Source organism: Phlebotomus papatasi, chromosome 2, assembly GCF_024763615.1.
Source record: "Phlebotomus papatasi isolate M1 chromosome 2, Ppap_2.1, whole genome shotgun sequence".
Lineage (NCBI taxonomy): Eukaryota > Metazoa > Arthropoda > Insecta > Diptera > Psychodidae > Phlebotomus > Phlebotomus papatasi.
In genome coordinates, this window is record NC_077223.1 from 67,201,201 (window position 1) to 67,224,533 (window position 23,333).

A 23,333-nucleotide genomic window follows, 5' to 3' on the forward strand; every position below is an offset into this window, starting at 1 on the left:
ACAAATGACTACTTGGGGAACTCTTGACTTCTGAGTAATCGATGAGATCATGTTCTATAGGAAAATTATAGAGTACATTCTGGTCTACATTTCACCCATATATTACTTTTGTGCCAGTTCATCCAAATCCTTGATATTTTGGTTTAAATACAAAATTTGTATAATTTCACGAATTTGATTCAAGATAACTGAATGGCGTCTCCCAACTTCAGCTCTAAATCGAATTTGCATGCACTCCAAGTTAGCTCACGTTAAGAATCTCACCTACATAAGCCGGTTAGGATTATCTGTCCCTTTTTGAAATGTTTTCCTTACAGCAGATATCAATAATTTTGACCTACTTATTTTCCAAAATTGATGCACTGGTAAATATTTCCTAAATGATTTGGATTCTGTGAATACGAAACCAACCACTATCTATTTTAGAATTTTACAAAGATTCTTTTCTCCAGAAATCCCTTTATTAAAAATGACCACTTGGGGTAAAAAGTAACAAAAGGTATGGAGCAAAAAATAATAAAGACCGAAGCAATTTCTGATGTCTCACGGCGAGAAGAAACGTCATTTCCATGTCTCGCCGCTTTTTGTTTGCATTGGTCAAACGATTAGCAGTCACTGGTGTGTTTTTTTTTCTAAAATAGCTTGAAAAACGCTTTTCTCGTTCAGATAGAGAAAACTATGTTTTAAAAAGGTGTAGAGGAATAAATTTCCTATAAAAATAGGTCCATCTAGTTTTTTTTTAATTTACGAAACCCCGTAATAAAGCAAATCAAAATGTGATAATATCCCATACCTGGTACTATTTGCCCCAGCATTTTTGAGAATGGTCACAAAATTATCTTTTAGAAAACAGCTCGATAAATGTATTTCTTTACAAAATAGAGGAAAATGACTTTCACAAAGTTGTAGAGCGGTAAATTTCCTATAAAACTGCACTAATTAAAAATTTCTGTGGCCCTAGGGTAACTTCACTGAGAAAAAAGGGGGTGCGATTAAATTTTTTTCCTCGTAACTTCAATACATTTTAAGTGTAAAAATATATCAACATTTTTTAATGTTAATTTTACACCTTCTTAAGTGTAAAACTAACATGAAAAAGGGTATAACTTTAACCCCTAATACACATATAAAGCATAATATTTACACCGATTTCGGATCAATAATGCAGGGCAAAATTAACATTTCCGGAATGCTATTTTAACTCTTTCGGATTTCTCTCAGTGTTGTAAAAAAATAAAATATCCGTTTTGTGACTTTTTGCCCCAGTTTCCCTTAAGCAATAAGATCTTTAATTTTGAGCAGAAATTTATACTAATTAAGACAAGAATACAATTGAGAAAAAAGACAGCATTCTGCAATAGCATCATAATTTTGTAATAAAATTTTTGTTTAGTCAATAAAATAGGAGCTCTTTCAAAAGCCCCAAAAGCGATAAGAAGGCAAATCACTCAACTGTTTTGGGGAGAAGTAAATTTTCCAAGAGTTTTTATAGGAGGGCGATGGCCGCAATTTCCTCACAAAAATCTCCTCTGGGTGACAATGATTTTTGACAATAAATTAAAACAAGAAAGCTCATATCTCTTTCTCAACACATCAACTTTTCAAGATGTCTCTTTCTCGAAAAACACATCTTTTTTTTAAATTCACTGAATATTTTGCTGATAATTTCTTAAGTGAATCCAGTGGAATTTGGTGAAAAGCTGAAAAGCATGGATCCTAACGCGTAAACATAAATGCTTTTTATTTCAAGGAGATTTTTATTCCAAAGTTCGAAATCAAAGCTTAGTTGGATTATTCTGGAGAGAATTGACCTAGTTTTCTTTGGGAATGAGGGGACAAGGGATTAAAAAAAATGATGTTGGTCTTTAATAAAATGTATTATTTCTTTCTGTACATTTATTACAATATTACAGAATATAATGTGTAGTTTTCGTAATGAATATGCATAAGTAGATTTATAATTTAAATATTTTCTAGATTATATACAAATTTTCTCACTATATAATATTACCACAAGTTTTTTTTTACACTTAAAAAGGGTCATATATTTGTTCTATATCTAGCATTACAATTGTTTGGCATAAATTAATTTTGGATTTCTCTCTGGCACTTTGTTCTGCATAAAAATGTTCACGTTTTCACTTTTAACACTTAATTTTTCCTAACTAATAAATATTATTTGTTTTTCTCTTCTCTCGTATGTTTCAACTCATAAGTAAAGAATGATTGTTTCTTTTTTAAAAAAAAATACGTATACTCTAAAAACAGATACACTAAAGTCTTTTATTCCGGGTTGAAACTAGAATTTTCTTTTATATTTTACATATTCTTGTCATGGATTAATATCTAAGTCACTTATTAATGTAATAAGAAAAAAGAGGAACTTATATAGGTTTTGTTTTTTTTATGATTTTTTGTCTAACCAATTAAAAATTTCCTATAATGCCTAGAGAGATTCATTCCCAATTATTCGTTCATTTTTCTCTTTCATGTCTCATGCGTACAAAAATAATTCTTGTTTTAATTTTCTCCGCATTGTACGTCGATAAGTACAAAAAATATGTTTTTTTTTTTCATTTTCACAATTATTTATAAAAAAAAATGTCTTTTTACAAATTGTATCTAGATTTTTTTTTCTAAAATATCTCAATCATAATAATTTTGGTATCAAATTTCACCAGAGTTTCCCATAAAATGTTTCATCACAAATTGTAAAAAAAAATGTATTAGATTTACTAATTTGAAGATAAAATTCCTAAAAAATATCAATAGATATAAATTTTTCTCAAAAAATATATTAAGTTTTCTTTTTGTTTCTCTAATTTCCACAATTTTCTCAATTATCAATTAGTAAGGCAATTTGTTTCTCATCGAGGTACGATAATCTTGATTGTTAAGAAAAGAAAAACAATAATTGCATAAATTCTTCAGTCCCCTCTTCAAGTTCGGAACTGACGACAACACTTCCTTTTAGCACTGTTGAAACACCTTTCTATGAAGATTTTTTCCATCTTAATTTTTTCTACATGTTGAATGACAAGGGCTTCATATTGGCCACTGAACTCATACGTCTGACACGTCCCATCATTTTGCGCTCAATGTCCTCCAGGGATTTTCCTTGTGTTTCAGGCACGTAGAAGATAATGAAGAAGATGCCAACAAAGCAAATTCCTCCAAACATCCAAAAGGCACCGTGTTGACCAATTGATTCTAGAAAAAAAGACAAGAATTATTAGATTTCTGTTGTTGTAGATTCGACCTAGTCCAATCCAATAAGTTTCGCTAGGTCTTATCTTTAGGATTTGCTTATTTCAAAAATGTCGTTAAGTCATATATGACCCGGGGAAAAAAGTTTCTTTTTGGCTATTTACATTAATTGAAATCTAACTGGAGTCTTGAGAAAATGAGCCAAGAATCTTACATCCTTCTATTATAATGTCGTGCACGAACAGATAGATTTCAATTAATGTAAATACCCAAAAAAAACTTTTTTCTCCGAGTCATGACATTACCCTAAAGACGCGAAAGAGTTAATGGCTTAAACTTTGTAAGGTTTTTCTAATAAGTTTCGATAAGTTTGGTTTTTAAGAATCTAATTGTATCAAAAGTTTCGTTGAATTTCTCAACACTTTATACATTCCTATTCCTCTGTTAATTACTGAAAATATAATTGTATTCTATTTATAATTAATAGCAAAGTTTCGTTGAGTTATTTTGAAGAAGTGTCGTTAGGTTTGGTTCCTTGAATTTGACTATTTCAAAAATTTCGTTGAAAATCTCCACAAATTTTCTTAACTCCTATTCGTGTTTTAAATATTACATGTAATCTACTTCCATTCGGAACATAAAACTAAAATTTCGTTAAGTTTTTTTGAAGTTAGGTTTGTTTTTCACAAAAAAATCGTTAGGTTTGTCGATGAATTTTACTCATTCTATTTGTTTATAGTTTATCTATAAGAAATTTCAGGGATTACTAAGATTTCGTTAAATAAACTGGTTTCAAATTTACTACCAGTTTCGTTAGGTTTGATAGACGACCACATCTGATCCAGAAGTAGATTTACCTCTACTATTAATTTAGTTAAGTTAGTAGAAAATCTACTTCGGTCTAAGTTAATTTTGTTGGTTCGTCAAAAATTTTCTAGCGTCTGAAAATTTCGTTAATTTTAAAAGTAAAAACTAGAAACTTGAATGAAACTTACCAACAAGATCGACGAATGCTTTGGTAACGATAAATGTGCAGAGCCAGTTGAAAGCGGTAGCAACTGATGCTGCAGAACCTCGAATTTTTCCTGGCAAAATTTCTCCCATCATAAGCCATGGAATAGGTCCAAATCCAAGACTGAAGCCTACGACAAATACCACAAAACTGGCCAATGGGAGCCATCCTACATTGCTGACGTCAGCACCAGTATTCTTCAGATAGAAGAAAGTACCGAGCGTCATAAGCGTAATGATCATGGCAATGTCAGAAATGTAGAGTAGGACTTTGCGACCAAGTCTATCGATTAGGATTGTTGCAACAAAGACGGCTCCAAAGTTAACGACACCCACGATAATGGTGCAGAGGTTTTCATCAATTGTCGATCCGGCATCTTTGAAGATGGTCACAGTATAGAAGATCACAGCGTTGATACCGCTCAATTGTTGGAAGAACATAAGTCCCAATGAAATGAGCAGTGGTTTGAGATTGCTCCTCTTGAGGAGATCCCGAATGGCATTGCGGGATGCTGATCGTTCGGCTTCATTGTGAGATTTCATGATACCCTTAAGTTCAGGATCAACATCCGCTTCCTTGCCTCTCAGCCATTGAAGGGCTTTTCTTGCCTGATCTTCCCGATTGCGGGAAACATACCATCTCGGTGTTTCGGGAATTAGGAACATAAGAATCAGGAAGGGTATAGGTAGGGCTCCGCCGAGAAAGGCTAAACTCGACCAGTCTAAGTATTTGCCCGTTATGAAGCACAGTAGGATACCGATGTTACCGAAAGCTGTGGGTAGTAGACCTAGTGTACCACGTACTTCAGGTTGAACAGTCTCTCCGAGGTAGACAGGGAGCGAGAGTGAGGCTATACCAACGCAAAAACCAGAAAGGGCTCGTCCAGCAAGCACCATCCAGACATTCGATGCACAAGCGATTAGGAGCCAGGAGACGATAAAGGGTATGGCTGTTCCTAGGATTGTGTTCTTTCTTCCTAAGTACTCAATCAGGGGTCCTCCTGATATTCCACCTGCTAGACCAGCCAGAGGCATTATTCCGCCAACCCAGGAAGCCTGTTGAAAAAGGATTAGGTTGTTAGTTGTCGGAGTTCTTTTACATCAGGATCTTAGAGATTATAAAATGAGTTCGACCTTGTACTACTTCACGTGATACTTTGCAACTTAGAACTTTGCTAAATTGTAGGCTTCTAGAATCTATAAAATCGCGTTGGACAAAATATAGCCTACTTATTAGGGTCTCTGAAAATCGGTTTTTAACAAAAGAGATTCAAGAAGCGAAGCGGACCTAGTTGGAAGCAGTTTTCCATGGTTTCTTATTTTTGTTACCATGACTAGTGTAATGCTTTTACCCGTAGACCTTACTTTAGATAAAGGACAATGTAGAAATTAATCAGGAGGTGATTATCCAGAGTTTCTTAGCAAAAATCAAAACTTCTTGTGATGCATACTTCACAGAAGATAGTCACTGTAATAGGAAGTTGGGGACGTACCTAAGAAATTGGAACAGTTGACTTGTTGTTGACTTGGGTTCTCCTCAATTTACAATGACAGTGAAAATCTTGAACGCCAAAATTTCGAAAGAGCTATCCCGTAAGCCTAAATCCTTAATAGTCAAGATCCTGAATGGGTCAAAACACGGAGGATAACGTGTGGAATAGTTTCTGAAAATAGGGGATTCCTTTTGCCTTCAGCAAGCGCGGGTGCAATCTCTGAAGCAGCTATGACACTCTTATCAATTCGAAATTTTTACAAGAAGCGTTACAATCATGTTTCTAACGCTTCCTAATCTCAAAACCTAGAAGTTTTGATGTATAGGATCGTAAGATTTTACATCTACCTACATAGATGTTCTATACGAAATTGTTACTGATGCTTGCAGATCAGGGGTTTCTTGACCTGTCATAAATTAATAACTGCAATTGAACACTTCCCTACTATATCAGGAAGTCAGGGTTGGCCCTAGAGAGTTGAGACTATTAGCTATATGAGGTCTAAACTGGAAGGGGAGACATATAGTATAGAGCTCGGATGAGACTCGTTTGATCGAAGTCCCATAGGGCAAGCCTCAATTTATAACTAAATCTTTAAAGCTCCATAGTTTCAAAACCTGACGGTTTTGTTATAAGCTCCTAACATTTTACATTATACCTTAGCTTGGTAAACAAGACGGTTAAGTTGTTAGGATTTCTAACACTGAACGTTGAAGATTATCAAGAAATTTTGACTTCGAATAAGTAAGGGCAACTAACCCTTCAGACTTTCCAAATTCAGTGGTACTGGTTTCTGTTTCCGAATTAAGGATTTTAAGGAATGAGGTTACAGGTTTACTTTGGAATTCGTGCAATAGTTAGGTCGATCAAATCTAACTTTTTTCTACGAAATTTAGAGAATGAAAAAAAAAACGGTCTTACCTGATTGATGTCCATGTCGAAGGATGTTTGATTCCGGTCAAGCATAGATACCAATGCTGGTGAAGTGTATGCAGATGCAAAGCCCACCACCATTGATCCCATTGAGACTGAAAGGGCAGCAAGGATCTGAAGGATAAAAAAACAAAAGCCATTTTTTCATTAGTATGCAACAGTATACTAAAATCCACTTGAAACTAATGCGTTGACAAACATATTTTTGTTGGACTTGAATCTGACCTGAGATGTTGTGCACTTGGCCTTTGGCTCCTCAGCCGGAAGTGCAAAAGACACATGAGTGTCTGCTCTCATAAGTATTTTCATTGCGACAAATTTTTTTTTATATCTCCTTCCCTCAGAATTTATATATTTTGCTGGAATACAATTGGTATGAGCCAAATTTGTGCTCAACGGATGTGTTTGTGATGTTTTAAATTGCACAGATTTGCCGGTGATTGTTTCTTTTTTTTTGTGTTATTTCTGGACACACTTAAGATGGTTCTATATAAGTTTGAATGGGTAAATGTGAATTAAATTTTGCTCCAGTGAATCACTTTATTCTTCTGGCTGGAACAACAACAAAATAAAATGTAGGGTGCGGATTCTTTTTTTTTTGCTTTTGTATTCTTGTTGGTCAGCAAAAAAAAACATAAAGGAAAAGTCCCAGAATTGCAATGATATGATTACACTAAATTAAATTTAATAGGAGTTGAATAATTTGCTGTACGGTGGCTGGTACAGAAATAAACTTCAATAACATTGCTGAATAATACTCCAGCAGTGGATGATGCTCTTTTTTTGTTATTTTCGGGATGATGAGAAAAGTAACTTTATCAGCTGTTTATGACGATCGCAACTCAATTCTATTTACAATCATTTGGGATTTCAAGAAGAAATAATACATTTCCCTCAATATGTTTTCGTTCGAGAATCAACTGAGATTGAGTTTACTGGATTGAGTACTTATCGCGGTGCTGTAATTTTTCCCACAGACAATATTTTCGAAATAAAAAGTAAAAAATAAAACCGTGGTTGTACACGACAGAAATGTATGTAAGACTGATCTCAATTGACACTGCCGGATTCTGATTTAATGTGGTAGCAACATCAGCAATCATGCGCGTGTTATTGGCTTTTGATATAAAAGGGACAGATTCCAGAAAATGTTACATTTTCTGTCAAGATAAAATGGGGTTCTCTGTCTGTTTTCCTATCATGATGGACACACGTGGTGGAATGATTTTTTTTAATAACATTACTCTTACATTCAAATTTTGACATTTCGATCTTCGTTATTTCGTCAAATTTCTTGTCAAATTTTAATTTATCTGTTAAGAGTGTAAAAATAATGTTATTCCATCACGATGAACGCGCATAGTGGAATTTTTCAAAATAATTTCTTTTTTTTTCTTGAGAAATTTTCCTACTTACTCATTTTAACATTTCGTGTTTCGTTGAGTTTCATTTTATTCACTGTCAAACTGTAATTTAACAAAAAAGCGCCTGATGAAAATTGATGTATTATGATGAATTAACGTGTTCAAATTAATTCAAAATATTCCATGGTATTTTTGGAAAAATTGTATATTCAACTTGATCATTTTGTTCTTCGTTAAGTGTCTTGAATTTAAAAAAAAAAGTGGAATTTGGCATAATGTATAATCATGTAATTTATTGCAGCAAGTATAATTATGTGAAAATAATATTAGTTCTGCTATCGCGGCGAACATACTTAATAGTAAAATAGTAAAATTCTTCCTTAATAGTTTTTCAAAATTTTATCTTGTATTTTTTATAATGTCGTATAATAATATTGATGTTTCGTTATTTATGCTTTTTTGGGTTTCGTTAAATTATTTAGTTAATTTATAATCATCTGATAAAGTTTTAATAATATCTGTTTGCCTATATGAATATATGTTTTTTTTTTTGATTATTCAGAAATTAATGTGTTTTTTTTTCTAAGAAACTGTACGATTTCGTCTTTAAGTTTCGCTCTTCATTCAGTTTCGTTTAATTTCTTTTCAAATTGAAATTTAACCATTTAAAGCAAGTTGGTGCGCGATCTGCTTAGTATGGTATTAATCTTTTCCGAATTTATCAGCTTAGGTTACATCTTTTTCATCTTCAGTTTAGTTTCGTTAAATGTCTTGTCAAAAGTCAAATATAAATTCGGCCGCTTAGGTTTTCGAATAAATTTGCTTTCTTAAATCTCGAATACCGATTTTTCTAGGATTTTCTATATTATTTAAAAAGTTGTGTCAAGAATTCAAATCTCACGTTTCACATTTCTTCGTTAAGATCGTTGAGATGCGTCAATTTTTTTTGTCAAATTTGAATTCAACTTTTATGTTTTTGAAAATATTACTCTTTCTATCACGTTATTATTACGATTGTTTCTATCACATTAGATTCGTTAAAGGACCACAGGAAAAATATGAAATGTTCGAAGTAGGGGAATTCTGTAACCGTATGGCAATGCCATATATCAAATTTCGAATTTTTATGTGGTAAATTCGAGAAAACTGAAAATACGACTCATATCAATTACTGAGAGGTTCATAGAGCTTCTTGGAACATCGATTTGATACTCATGCTCACTGGTCTTTAATGTTATCCTGTTCCGAAATTTACCACCATAATTTGTCATATCGTTGCAGAATTCCCCTACAGGACAAATTCTGCAAGAAATTTGCTCAATATTTATTAACTTAGCGCGTGAGATTTTTGATTGCAAATAACTCTGGAAAAATGAGTAATTTTATTTAAAATGCCGTGCAAAATGATCCCCAAAGCCAACAGAAAGAGCTGTAGGCAAAGAAACCTTGTATAAAATCTTTAAAAACGCCTTTGAAGGAACTTAACGAACTACTCCCGAAGTTTCACTTTTTACAAGTTTATCACTAAATCACTGTAATGGGCAGTGGGACACCTTTGAATTGAAACAGCTTTCAAATTGGGCTTCGTCTCTTATTTTTAAATTAATCTCGATCCTATCATAATACAATCGAGCTGCAAAAACCCAATTGCGAAGCTAAATTACTTTATGATAAGCCTTAATTCCTTTTAAAAATAGGAGAAAAAAGCCCAATTAATAAATTAAAAAAATGTAGTAGAAACATTTTGGTGCAAAAGACTACTTGTTCAACTACGATAAAATAGAAATTAATGAGCAATTTTAACATGTTAATTAGCTGAATTCAAATAAATTTCAACAACCACATTAATGCTATTTTAACATATTTAAACATGTTTTCGTGGGCCTAGTTCATATCACTAAATTAGTGAAAATCTCAATAAAATTCATTTTTATTGCAAAATAGCAAATAGAAAAAATTGATGTGAAAATTAATGATGTGAGAGTTTTCAATGTATCTCCTGTTTTAAGCCCTACCTCCTCCTACTTGAATTTTGACATTGTCATATGACGAAGTTTCGTTCAATTTCTTGTCAATTTTAAATTTCTGCCGTTATATTACTTTAAAAAAAACACTGATTTTGTGTGTCTAAAAGGAAAATCGATAGCATTTGTGACTTTAAATAGTGGAGTGATTCGTGTGAAAAACAAACAGAAACTGGGTTAATGAGTGCCTTGCATTTCATTTTACCCCTTTCAGCGTTTATTGCATTTCATCGATCTGCAGAGAACTTTAATTAGTAAGGATTTTTCTTTTCTGTGAGATTTCTCATTGAGCATTTATTTTGCTAAATTTAAAGCAGTTTTTTGTCCAGCACTTCCTCTTTCTTAGATGTTGCGCTTTAATTTTGTCGTACAAAAAGACACATCCAAGAAGTAACTGACGTCAAATTAATAGTGGTAACGTCGTCACTAAGTGCGTATTTTATCATCATCTGATTCTTTGTTTCAATAGCAACGAAATGGCAAAGTGTAATTTGTTTCGAAAAAAAAAATCTCCAGTATCGCAAATTTTGCGATAATTCTTTCACAGTCTAAATTTAAAATTTATGCCAAGTGCTTCAATACCGTAACATCTTCCAGAAAAAAAAATGTTTATAAATCTGGTTATGTCGGCGAAAAAAACCCCATAGAAATAAAACAACTTGGAAATTTGTATAAATTGAATTATACCGGAAGGAGGCGTGAAGTTGAAGGAAGAAAAAGATGTGAAAATCTGGTTGTGCGAAGAATACAAAAAAAAATTAAACAATTATAATTCATTTATTGGCGGTTTTTTTTCGTGGGTTTTTTTGTAGCAAGCTCATTTTTAAGGGAGTCACATCTGAATTTCTGACCTTTCTCAATGTCTTTCGTAGTGGGAATTCCTAATGCGAATTTATCAATGGATTTTATAGGCAACTTGACTTTGTAAATATTTGAGAAATTTTCTTGGAAAATGAAGCAATTTGCGTGATCATGAAATGATCATGATCATAATAAGCTAATTAGCGTGATTACTGATGAAACTTAATCACATTAATTTTCTAGTTCAATCTGATAATTCACTTTATCAACAGAGAATTCAAAAACTGCAATTCTGGATAATATTTCCTTTTATAAAGTTTATTTCACTGACCACTAAAAACACTCTTGGGCAAAAGAAAAAAAAATATTCACTAAAAAACTAAAAATCCTAGCAAGGACTTTCAGTTAAAACTTTTCACTGTTCACTGATGGAAGGCACAGACATTTCATGGGAATAACTTGGTATTATTTGATGGGATTGCTGAAGAAACTCTGGGTTTTATATCAAAAAGGTCGGAGTTGTTTCTGAGGGAAAAACGCACTACATACTGTTCTTTATTATGTCTGTATTGGGAAAAGGAAGGCAGAGAAAAGATGGAGAAACTGGGCAGAAGAGACGTCTCCAAGACGTTATTTTTTATGCAATTTATTGTCTTTACAATTCACACGAGGTATTTGTAAATATACATATATATATGTATGGTTAATGGAAATATTCTGGGGTGAGTGTGACTTCCTCCTCCACTTTTGAGATATTGAAGCAAATAAGCTCATCATTTATTCACGGAGGGATTATCAATCAGTCCCCCACTCCGGGGAAAAATTGATAGTGGGGAGCTTTTTTGTCGTAAAATAAGGAGATGAAGTATATATTGCATGAATTTATAATCAATTATTCTCATGGAAAATACAGATAAAGAAATTATGATGCTTCAATTAAATTAAATTTCATCGAAGAGAAAATTCAATCTTTCAAAAGATTCAAGAGAAATTTAAAAAATACATTTTTCAAAGAAAAAAAAAACTTTTAGCAAGAATTTTCTGAAGCTAAAAATTAAATTCTGTGAAAAAACAATTTTTTCAAAGTTTTTCAATAAAGTATTTTTGAAAATGTAAAACAAAATTGAAAATTATAAGCTTAGATTAAAGTTTATAATTAAATTAGGGGGATAAGTTTACTTTCTCAAAATTGATTTCAAGATCTTCAAACTAGAGGCTTAGCCTAGTTCTCGAAAGTTTCGATTTTCTAAACAAAAAATAGGGATTTTTCAAAATTTCATTGATTAATAATCCTTAATCGAGGGTCTCAAAATCTTAAATAATAAGCAATTTTAGTGCTTTTTCAAAATTCAATAGGTCATTTTTGTCTTTAATTTGACAGATAAAAAATTAGAGAAGTTAAGGCATATGACTAAACTTTAAGTCATAAGCCCAAGCCCATGTAGGTTTAAAACACTTGTAAGCTTTAATTAAATAAGAGAAAATACTATTTGACTGCAATTTTCAAAATATCTGTATTTTGATAATATAGCGGTCCTTAGATTAGAAGCTTTGTCCAGTTACAGTAATTCTCAAAATCCTAAATAACAAGCAATTTTAAATGTGTTTTTCAAAATCCAATAAATCATTCACCCTTAATGTGCAACCCTAAATAAAAATTTTTCAAAATATCTTGACTAATCAAAATTAAGAAAAAGTAAACCATATGATTGAGCCTCAGGTCTGAAGTCCATATAAACCTCCAAAATCGTTTTAAAATTTTTTTTTTTTAATTTTCCAAAAATGGTCATCTTCAGTATTCAAGTCCAAATTAGTCACATTTTAAACAGATTTCAATCCCATTTAAAATCATGAATTTTTTTAAAAAAAAAGTACTAACCTGTGTGTAAATGTAGATAGGATTCGTTGTTGGTCGATAAATCTCCAGCATAGGTTTTCCATCTTCTGTAATTTGTCGGACAAATGGGATGGTATTACGTAGATTTTCATCCTTCTTCCTCAATTCGTCCATTTCAAAGTACCTTGCACTCTTTTGGGATTGAATACTTATTTGGCGTTGCTGTTGGAAATTTTTTCTTGTGTCTATTAAGTCCTCGTCTTCGCTGGATAGATCCTGAATTATTCAAAAAAAAAATCTTAGAATTGTGTTTTTTTGTTTAGGATTGAAACAAGGGGTATAGGGCCTTACCTTAAGATCTATAACAATGGAGTTGCTGTCGTAGCGTTTCTCACGAATCAGAATCTTCACTTCGGCATCGTAGTCATCGTCACTACTTGTTGATGGCTCCTTGTCGAACTTAAAAGTGACTTTGGGATCTAAACTTTGATGCTTTCGGGCTTGAAAGTGTTTCCTGTTGTCTTTGAATTCCTCATCAGATGATGATTCCTTGAGGATACTGTCCAGGAAACGTGTATGCCTCAGGTCCAGGCTGACATGTTTTTTGGACTGAAATTCTCGTCTTGGATCGTTTTCTCGGATATGTTTGAGGTCCTGAATTGGGTTTTGGGGGTGAGTTAGATTGAAGCCAAATATAGGGGCTGGCTAAGGGTAGACTTACCTTGAGGATACTTTTGTGGTCACTTACAGCTCCACTTGGTTTAGGGCTTTTCTGAAAATGATTGCGTCTCTCATCGAAATCGTCGTCTTCACTGCTATCGTCACCGACCCCTTTGTCGTCACCTGCAATCTGAGCCGCTCGCAATTGTTTCAATGAGCGCGCGAGTTCATTCTCCTCGAAGATTGTCCCAAAAGACTTTTGTTTGGTGGCAGCTGGCGAGAGACTTATTTGTCGTGTGGGCTGATGACTCAGTGGATCTGTGGCATCTAACAAGACTGTGTCTAAACTCGTGGATGTGCCCGATGTTGACAGTGTCCCATCCTCAGCCTCAACTCGTTGATATCCGTGATGAGATTCATCCTATATACGAGAACAAAGTTCGTGGATAAGTTTTCTGAGGTTTTTCATCTCGTCTGCTTTTTCACATTGGATTTCTGTGAGTCAATAACTTATTATCAATGGGCTTGGGACAAGAAGAAGATGAAAGCAATAACAAAAACCACGACATTTGATATAGTGAAAAGTCCATTGAATTTTGTGGGTGAATAAGAAAAAATAAACGAGCACGCACAATTGGCGGGAAAATGTGGTCAAAATATGTTGTTTTTTTTTTCTTCTCAAAGAAGATTCTAATACACTTTTTTTTCCACGGAAGATACAATTTTGCCACTGCACCCGTCAAATCACCACGACTTTTAGCACAACACTGTGATTATACTTGGTCAAGTGGCTCTTATTTGAATTTGGGGTAGAATCTGTGTCATTATCATTTTAGAAAAATCTCCTCCAGTTTTATTGCTGTGCTTTTTTCTGTATGCGAATTTGTGATATGCGACAGTTTTTTATTTGTCTACACTGGATCATCTTAAGTATACAAGAAGCCTTATTTGTTGTACGATAATTTCGGGGAAAAAATACACTTATTATTCAAAATTGCTCTTCACGCGTGAATTGAGAATACTTTCTTCATGTTTTCCGTCTTTTTTTTTAAGGGAGAAGTAATTTTAATTGTGAATCGGGGGTGTAGTAACATTTCCATTCATCTCAGCTTGAGGAAATTTCCACAGAAAAGTGAATCGCTTGTGAAAGTTATTCTGGAATGTTCTACGATTTTGGACATAAGAATAACAGAGATTGTATCACACCGAATTAAAATTGAAAACAACAATTTTTTTGTACTATTGTGACAAGTATTAATAGGGATTAAAGCTCGATGTAGAGGGCAATGATAACTCTATCTTAAATTTATAGAAAGTTGATTTTTAGTGAGCACTTTATTCAGTTCGGTGTTTTGAGAAAAATTAAGCTCTATTGCTTGTCTACGATAAATCTTTAATCCTTAAAGAACGAGTGGAACGCCGGTGTCCTAAAAGCAAAAATCATTTTTTTCTAACTATTTAGAGGGCAAAACAACTTTCTATTGTTAAAAAATTGGTTTTTGGTTTTCAATTTGTTACTCATTTTTTTGTGTCACTAAAACTGGATTTGAGGGCTTTCTTTTGGTCCCGACATTGTCACTCAAGGCGGACCGGTGCCCCACTTTTCCTTAACCCTTTAAGGACAAGAGGGTCAAAAATCGGGGGTCCGAAAAAATCACTTTTTGTGACTTTTTAGAGCAAAACGCAACTCTAGAAGACCGTAGGAAAAATTTCATTTTTGGGTCACCGGTGACCCAATCGTCCTTAAAGGGTTAAAGGGTAAACTGGATTATTGGTCAAAAATTTAGAAAAAAAAAATGGTTGAAAGTAGGTCTGTCTAATAAAAACCTCGTTTTAAGAGACCTAAAATGATTCTACGCCAAAACTCGGATGTTTTGGGTTTAATTTATGTTAACACTGGCTTTTTCCCTAATGAGTAAACCCTTCACTAGTATCTGAATTGGGACCACAGGTGTCCGTCTAAGTAATAAAAATAATAATAATTATTGTCCCTCTAAGCGGTACCGATTCCTTTTAAGAGTTATCCTAGTGTTACGCAAAGACTTGCCCCTACGAACGGCTATACTAGAATAAGTAATGAATATTACAGCAGGTGATATTGGATCTCGGTAGGGCGTAGGTTTTTAGGAGAAAAACTAAGAATTCTGATGAGGCAATCCCTGGTGTCCAAAGCACTTATTCCTCGCGATTGTAGGGGGTAGTAGGGCTATATTGATATACGATTTTTTTTTGAATATTTATCCAATTATTTTGTGGAGCTAAATTACATTACATTAAAGCCTAGTTTCCTTTAGAACTATGCGAAAAATATCATATATCAATATAGGTTAACTTTCTTCTATTTTAATCCTTACAAAACCAGTAAACAAAACCAATTTTTTGACAATAGGAAGTTACTAATGGCTCCTAAATAGTATGATTTTTTATTTCTGATTGATCCATCAAGGATTAAGGGTTGGAATTTAAATTATTCTGATAATTACACATTCGCAAAAAACTTTCATGCAATATTATGCATTTTTTTACTTGGATATTTTTTGAGAAATGACAAAAACGGTAAGGCTAGGGTGAAAGGAACACCTATTGACACTTTAAAAAGTCGTGTCAGGACTTATTGACACCCTACTCTGTACCATTTGGAATACGAAAGTTGAACATCTATCCTTATTAGAAAACGTAGATTAAGGAAAAAACGTCATATTAAATACATTTTATTAGATACTTTAAATAAATTTCAAGATTTTGACAAAAGTGTCAATAGGGGTTCCCTGTCGAAGAGGTGTGCCTTCGACCCTCCATCACAAACGTTTTCTTCACATATTTCTAAAGGAAGCAGAACCTATCTTTAACTTATCGTAGATCTACAACTCATTTCTTTCTAAATAACATTACGTTAAAACCCAGTTCCCTTTAGTTTTTTTTTCTCTTCACCTAAAAAAACATCACTGGCCCGAGATATAAAGCGCCAAAGACGACGTCTCGCGCTTCATTTCTCAGCTGCAATTTTTGATAAAAATTTTACATTGCTATATCTTGCAAAAAGGTAGTTTTATTCTCTTTAAAACAATATACTCGATTTTGAATTATATGTATGTTCAAATTTTTCATAAGAGCGTTCAGATAGATTTTTTTGGTAAAAAAAAATTTGTTCGAGATTGCCAATCTCAAATTTCTGATCTTTTTTACTGTTGAGCAATAACATTGAGTAATACATTCTCTTAAAAAAAGGATCTCTAATTTTGAGTTTAACTCCTTAATATTTTTTTCTATTCTTTTTTTTAAGTAAGGACAGAATCACGTTGACAGTAAAATGCTCACCGTATTTCGTTAATTTACGCATGTACATTGCAATTCTTACGTAAATTTTCAATTACCATATTACCTTATCTCATACTCGGGGGCACTAGGTGAAAATAATATAAGAAAATCGAAGAAATAAAACGAAAATACGATAAACGTTGAGCAAAAATACTGTACGATTAATTTCTCTTACAGTTTTTTTTGCTTACCGTTTATCGAATTTACGTTATATTTTTTCAATTTTCTTATATTATTTTCACCTAGTGCCACCGAGTATGAGATAAGGTAATACGGTAAAGGAAAATTTGCGTAAGAATTGTAATAAAAATGCGTATATTAACGATATACGATGAGGCTACGGCGAGCATTTTATTGTTAATGTAATTCTACCCTAAGTATGCTTAAACTCAAAAGCGAATAGTACTACTCAATACTAATGTCAAAATTTTTGAATTTGGCAAGAAAGAAAATAAGTTTCGAAATAAAAAAAAATATCAAAAACAAATCTTTAACATATATTTAGCCCATGTACGCTATTTTTCAACATTTTTAGAGTTTTATTATACATTAGTTTTTGAAAAAAAAATTTTAAAAATCATTTTTTAAATTACGGTACTGTTGTGTATAGTTCTGAGAAATCATGAAAGTATTAGTTTAGTAAACTGATTCGGTTTAATTAAAATTAACATTAGTTCTTACTAATTTTGAGAGATTTTGTTATTGTTGATGAATCGGGTGTGATTAATTAAACCAACAAGCATTTGAAAATAATGACAAATAGCACAAATAGAACCTTACGGAGAGCTCTAATTTCCAGACTTTGACCATTATGCTAATTTATATGTATCATTGTTATTACTATTTTTGAAAAAAAACTAAACACTTTTTTTAGAACAAGCTCTTGAGTTATAGATTTGTGTCTTACCATGATGCATTAATGCATTTTGTCTTCTAAAAAAAGAGTCATGTCATATTTTCCTGAAGATTCAGATTTGTTGTATGGCTATAGGATAGAGGATAGTATCATCTGTCTGGTGAATGATTATGTGTTGTTTGTGATTGAGTGAGAGAGAGTCTGTGGCTTATCGTGCGAGGGACTATTGCGGAAAAATTTATTGACGTCAAATTGTCTGATGCTTTCATTATTATGTTACTTGGCAATTATTGTGAATCTTTCAACTCAATGTAGCTGCCAAAAGCATCTCCCCTTCTAAGTGACTATAAATGTAGCTTTGAGTCAAACTAAAACAGCTGATGGGGAAATTCGGGGCAGAAGTTTCTATGGGTGACCTCCCCGCAGGAAGCTCCTTAAACCAGATAACAGACGGATGCTTAGAGAGATTTTTTGGTTTGAACTTGAGGGAGAATTTTTCAGTTATCTTATTGACCTCACATTTTAATGTGTTATCACAATAAAAGACACTGTTCATTTTTCTTATTTTATTTTTTTGTTCATCCAAAAAAAATAAAATGAACTCTCTGGGCTGACAAGAGATGTGTGACAATATTTTTATTCTCCTGACACTTGACCATAATACCAATTCATTGAAAAATGAGTATATTAGGAGGGCATGAAGGAGAATCAGCCAGTGAGACAAAAAGACCGCGAAATTAATTGAAAAAACAAGCAGTAGAACATTCATTTGACCCGCGAGAAGAGCGGTTGAGAGAAAATCATGAGATGAGAACATTACAAGAAATTGATGGATGGAAATGTTTGGGGATCACTGAAGAAGTCATATTACTTAATCATTGCGTTCAGTCCAAATGGTTTGTTTTTCCCTCAAAAGATGTTTAGACAAAAGGGGAATTATTTTTATCGAGGGGTATACTACTAATAAAATATGTATATGTTGTAAATCAATAATATTTGCGTTGTGTTGTTCTACTAAAAGAGCTTTTAATTAATGTATTGTGGGAAATTATTGGGTCTATATATTACCAATAAAAATAAATTTAAGCAGAATATTTGATATGGTATTCTCCGCTTCTTCTAATGAAGATCTTATTAATTGTCCAATGGTCAATACCAGTCCTTAATATTAGATACTTCACTCTAGTGCTTTGAAGTGAAGAACTATTCACATGTAATTTAATATTTAATAATTGGTCGTAATAAATACGCCGTATTGGTATTTATGAGTTTTTTGAAAGAATTAACAATAATTCCTTTGAAATTTTTAAGATCTCTTGATTGACAATGGATTGTAACAGTTAGAGCTGAAAATGAATTTTGCAAACTTTACGTTTTTGTAATTTATTGCAACGATATCTCCTGTGCGTATGCATTTTTTCGAGTCACTGAACGTGGATTTCCGAGCTTTTTCTGTATCCCGACAATGTCACTCAAGGCGGACCTCCCGGTACTAATAATTCTTTTGACTAATTTCGATGGTTTTTTTCAAGCAATTGTCAATATAACTAAATACAGATAGGGTAAATGAACCAAATTTCGGTCAGCTTGCAGATTCAGCCACTTCTTTTGTTGAAGATTATTTTTAGGTATTTGCTTTTTAGTCAACCTCTTACTTTTTAGTTTAAATATAAGGGAAAAGCTAGAGCGATATACACTAAAGGTCGGATTCTCATTCTAAAATCATTTTTTCGTTTTTTTTTTTGAAAAGTATTTGTCGTTTTTACAAACTATTATTGGATAATGTGTTCCATTAGTCATTCTAGGGCTCATCAAGTCTAATAAAAAGTAAAAATATTTTTTCACTTTTTTGCACGATTTCGAAATATATCAGACTGATAAGTCAATTCTCTTTAGGAAAAAACCAATACTCTTCAGTGTCTCTATGCAAAAACGTATGGAAGAATGAAATGTCGAGAGGCCCCTGAGTCATTCAGTAACAAGTAGTGAATAATTTTCCAAAAAAATAACTGTTCTATATGGTATTCTAAAATGAAAGATCTTTAGGGAAGATCACGCATTAATTCTCAAAGACTGATTTAAAGATTTATGAAAGTTGAATGCTGATTATTTATTATCTTAGTAATTTTTTTTTGATAGTTTACCTAATGTTCCTTCCCCACCTTTAAATCTATATAATTCTTAGTGGCTTTGTTAGAAACTAAGGTAGGGTAAACGTTGGAAAGTCGGACAGCATGAAATGTCGGACAGACTAATTTTAAGTTTCCGCAATTCTCGTAAAACCCTACCAAGTCAATTAAGCAAATAATACTCTAGAATTGCATGATTACTAATTTTTTACAAGGTTGTATGAGAATAAATTGTGAATGTTTTAATTTGATTGTCCGAAATTACATGCTGTCCGATTTTCCAAAATTAACCTCTAATAGCTTAAAAAAAAAGTATAAAATGCATAATAACGTGCTACAAGTGCATTTCATTTCAAAGTTCTTAACCCCTCAACTTTATGCTGTATTTTGTTACCATCCGGCAAGACAGTTGTTTGATGTTGAAATATCACTTAAGAATTGCAAAGTGCCGGCGATAAGGATTTTCAGGGCTTCGCAAACCGGTGAAAACTATATAAAATTCCGGTTAAATCTTGAAAGATTCTCGAAAGAAGATTCAATTGCAGACAAGGTCAGTGGGTAGACTTACTTAGGAACAGCATGAAAAATGTTTTAGGCTGTATACTATACAAAAGACTTATGATGATCTTACCGCATCTGTTGCTATTTTCTTGATTTTATCCATGAGTTTTCCCATGCCTCTCTGGCTGCCATGTCTCTGATTTCCACTCATTTTGCTGGATTTATGGTTTGTTTATATGCACTTTTCCAAAATAAAAAAGTTAAAAGGGAATATAATCTGGTCAACTGACCGTATTTTAAAATTAAAAATCACACAAAGATCTTGGGTTGTAAAATGTGAAAATTATAAAATTCACCACACTTGGGTTTATGTCTCAACTCTATACACGAGAGAGCTTCAACGTATTTCAAGTTCACAATCTCTTATAGGAGAAGGCACTTGTGAGATGATAAAAAGTCAATAATTTCTCTATTGAGTAACTTATAGTTGAATTATTTATGAATTATATTCCCATGGTTTTTTATCAAGGCAATTTTCACTTGCAGTCCTTTTCTTTTCTTGTATTCACTTCTTTTTTTGGTCAATTTCACTGGATTTTTTGTGTGCACTATTGATTAAAAGTATAAGATTTTTAATAAAAAATTAGCATCTTCTTGTGCGGGTTTTTTGTAATTACGTAAAGTTGAATGGTGTTTGCACAAAGAATTTGTGAATAGTCCTTGTTTGTTCATTGCCCACAAAAAGTCGTTCTGCTGCCGATGTTATTTGGCAACATTTGAATTTATTTTTCAAATTTAGCACTAAAGCAGATTTTTCAAGTAATTTTGTCTTTCGTGGTTGATTGCAGAAAAAGTATTGTTATACACAAATTCGAAGATAAATTTGTTTTATTTATTTTTAAGTAGAAATTTCTGGAAGTTTAAATGTCGAAAGTATCCACGAAACTCTATACATATTTCTTTTCTCCAATTTCTCACTGAACCACTGCAAATGTTTTCAGATGGGATTTTTGATGGTTTTTTTTTTCTTCTGTTTTCTATATTTATTTAGACTATTTAAATATTTTATAAATTGATTCACAATTTATATTATATCATTTATTTTTGTCAATGGACAATGACAAAATAAAAATCTTAATGAAAATTATACTGTTGAAAATTGTTCGCGGTAAAAAGTTTGCCGTTCCGTGATATTAAGTATATGAACTGAAAAGTTAAGCAAATGTACGACGGTTTATATAGAAAATGAATGGTTTCTGGCTGAATATGTATTGGAGAATATACTACATATCCAATATTTTTTATCTACATTGATATGGCGCCAATATGTTTATAGCCTATGTCAATGTATTTGTGGTTGAGGATAGCAAATAGTTTTGTAGGAGAGACGCTAAAAGGGGCTAAAAAGGTGTTCAGTATCGCGCTAAAATGTGCCTGTGTGCTGTATCCATTGCAGAAGGCAAGATCACTTTGCCAAGTTTCTGATACATATATATGTATATATATCGCAACATCACTGACGTATCTTATAAGATTGAGACGAGCCCCTCGAAAAGTTGTGCCTGTATTGTCAATGTTTGATCGTATATGTTTGATTGGATTTTGATATCAAGAAAATAATGGATACATGGTGCAAGACACGTTACGATGTGAACGACAATAATTATTTTGCTTTAATTGAAACAATTGACAAAAGTCATTAAACAGGAGTTAAAAATAATAATACAAACTGGTCGATATATCGCAACGGAATTCCTTGAGATGTGACCCAAAGATAAATCACTGGTACGCAGTCCTTTATACCGGCTATGCAACGTGATTCAGCCGGGGTGATGTAATATTTAGGTATGTTTATGTCATAATTGTTTTACGATAGATAAAAAAACCAATACGACGTTATCATCGTAAAATACAGTGATTAACTTTAATATCTCATGTGAAATTATGACAATCGAATAGTGTCAAACGATTTAGAGATTTTTTTGGATTTTAAGGATCTAACAAGGTATTTTTAACGATTTTACTTTAAACCAATATTGAATTGAATTTGTTTCTTCTCATTCTTGATCTTTCCCTCATGCGTCCACCGCCGTCTTAGCGTTGATTCCAACCTCCAGGACCAAACGATGCAAATGTCCTTACTCTGGTTGCGTATGTTTTGGTTTTACAATAAGTCTTACATTTCATTAGGGCTAGGCCAGTCAAAAGGGAACAAGTTTGCCAAGCTTATCTAATCAGTTGTATGGCAATTTTATTTCAACCTAATTTCAGAACTTCTCATAAGCACCACTAATATTAAGCAGATACGTAACAAGTTGCCGAGATTTACAAGATTTTTGGTACTTTATTTAGCAAATTGATCATAACATTATTATTCCTAATGGATAAATTAGGGCTGTAAAGCAGATGAAATAAAACATCGCCATGAAACTCCCAGAACTTTCAGCTCGCGGCGAATTCTGGGAACAGTAGGGGAATTCTGTAACAGTATGACAATGTCATATGATAAATTTAAATTTTTTAATCTGGTAAATACAGAAGAACTAATCGAAAATCCAATGCAAATCAATTACAAACAGCTTTATATAACTCCTTGCGATGGCCATTCAATGCTCATTATACTTTAATGCTGTCTTGCTCCTGAATTTACTATGAAAATTTGTCATATGTTATTGTCATATCGTTACAGAATTTCCATACTGGTGTTATCTTGATGAAACACAACTAGGGTTTTCAATATTTAATCCCGGCAACCCAAATATTTCAGGACCCTGTACACCCCAGAATCTCGAAGATCTAGATCTAGAGATACTGAAAATCCGAATACCCTGAATATCGATATCAGGATCCCGATAACCGCGATTCCTGAAATTTGAGAAACCCAGGGGTTTTGGAAACCCTAATAGAATTCTCTTGCAATTGGTGAATTCTGACCGCTTTTGGTTAATGACTTTTTTCTTTCAAATAATCTTGTTAGTTCTTCTCAGAGTTTACTGTTTGGTATGAAAATATCTCATAATGGGCAATTCCCTTCCAATCCCACTAGACACAAAAAACCTTTCATAACTGTCATTCTAGCTTGGTCAGCGTTTCAGTCGTTTGGATGGTCCTCTCCCCTCCTTTGATCGTTTGCGAACAAAACTGTCATGGATAATCTATTTTTCATCATTCATAAACGACTGGTTAGATTTTTCGTTTT

At 32.8% G+C, this 23,333-nt stretch overlaps 3 protein-coding genes across 11 annotated transcripts in view; 1 reads left to right on the plus strand and 2 right to left on the minus strand.

Moving 5' to 3' along the window:
- The window catches only part of LOC129803940 (RING-box protein 2), a 60,574-nt gene that overhangs the window by 4,467 nt on the left and 32,774 nt on the right, over positions 1-23,333 (plus strand). The window lies entirely within an intron of this gene.
- Positions 1,859-11,594, minus strand: LOC129803938 (facilitated trehalose transporter Tret1-like). Of its 9 annotated transcripts, none has more exons than XM_055850823.1 (5): positions 11,165-11,594; positions 6,870-7,196; positions 6,633-6,758; positions 4,203-5,274; positions 1,859-3,210 (listed from the first exon to the last, which is right to left on the minus strand). In XM_055850823.1, the coding sequence occupies exons 2-5, from the start codon at positions 6,951-6,953 to the stop codon at positions 3,023-3,025; spliced, it is 1,470 nt and encodes a 489-aa protein (XP_055706798.1). In that variant the 5' UTR covers positions 6,954-7,196; positions 11,165-11,594; the 3' UTR covers positions 1,859-3,022. The 9 variants fall into 9 exon arrangements, with proteins under 9 accessions (XP_055706798.1, XP_055706800.1, XP_055706806.1 ...); XM_055850825.1 differs by having other exon boundaries at positions 11,383-11,587; XM_055850831.1 differs by having other exon boundaries at positions 6,870-7,130; positions 11,383-11,585.
- Positions 8,026-21,344, minus strand: LOC129803939 (facilitated trehalose transporter Tret1-1-like). Its single transcript, XM_055850833.1, has 4 exons — positions 20,265-21,344; positions 13,392-13,751; positions 13,022-13,324; positions 8,026-12,946 (listed from the first exon to the last, which is right to left on the minus strand). The coding sequence occupies exons 1-4, from the start codon at positions 20,343-20,345 to the stop codon at positions 12,644-12,646; spliced, it is 1,047 nt and encodes a 348-aa protein (XP_055706808.1). The 5' UTR covers positions 20,346-21,344; the 3' UTR covers positions 8,026-12,643.

Coding starts and splice junctions, on each gene's coding strand:
- LOC129803938 (XM_055850823.1), bottom strand. CDS start 6,953: ATGAAAATACTTATGAGAGCAGACACTCATGTGTCTTTTGCACTTCCG. Junction 5,275..6,632: donor TCGACATGGACATCAATCAG/GTAAGACCGTTT, acceptor CTTTTTCAACAG/GCTTCCTGGGTTGGCGGAAT. Junction 3,211..4,202: donor AGCATTCGTCGATCTTGTTG/GTAAGTTTCATT, acceptor CTTTTTTTCTAG/AATCAATTGGTCAACACGGT.
- LOC129803939 (XM_055850833.1), bottom strand. CDS start 20,345: ATGAGTGGAAATCAGAGACATGGCAGCCAGAGAGGCATGGGAAAACTC. Junction 13,752..20,264: donor AGAAAATAGCAACAGATGCG/GTAAGATCATCA, acceptor TCTCGTATATAG/GATGAATCTCATCACGGATA. Junction 12,947..13,021: donor CCATTGTTATAGATCTTAAG/GTAAGGCCCTAT, acceptor TGAATAATTCAG/GATCTATCCAGCGAAGACGA.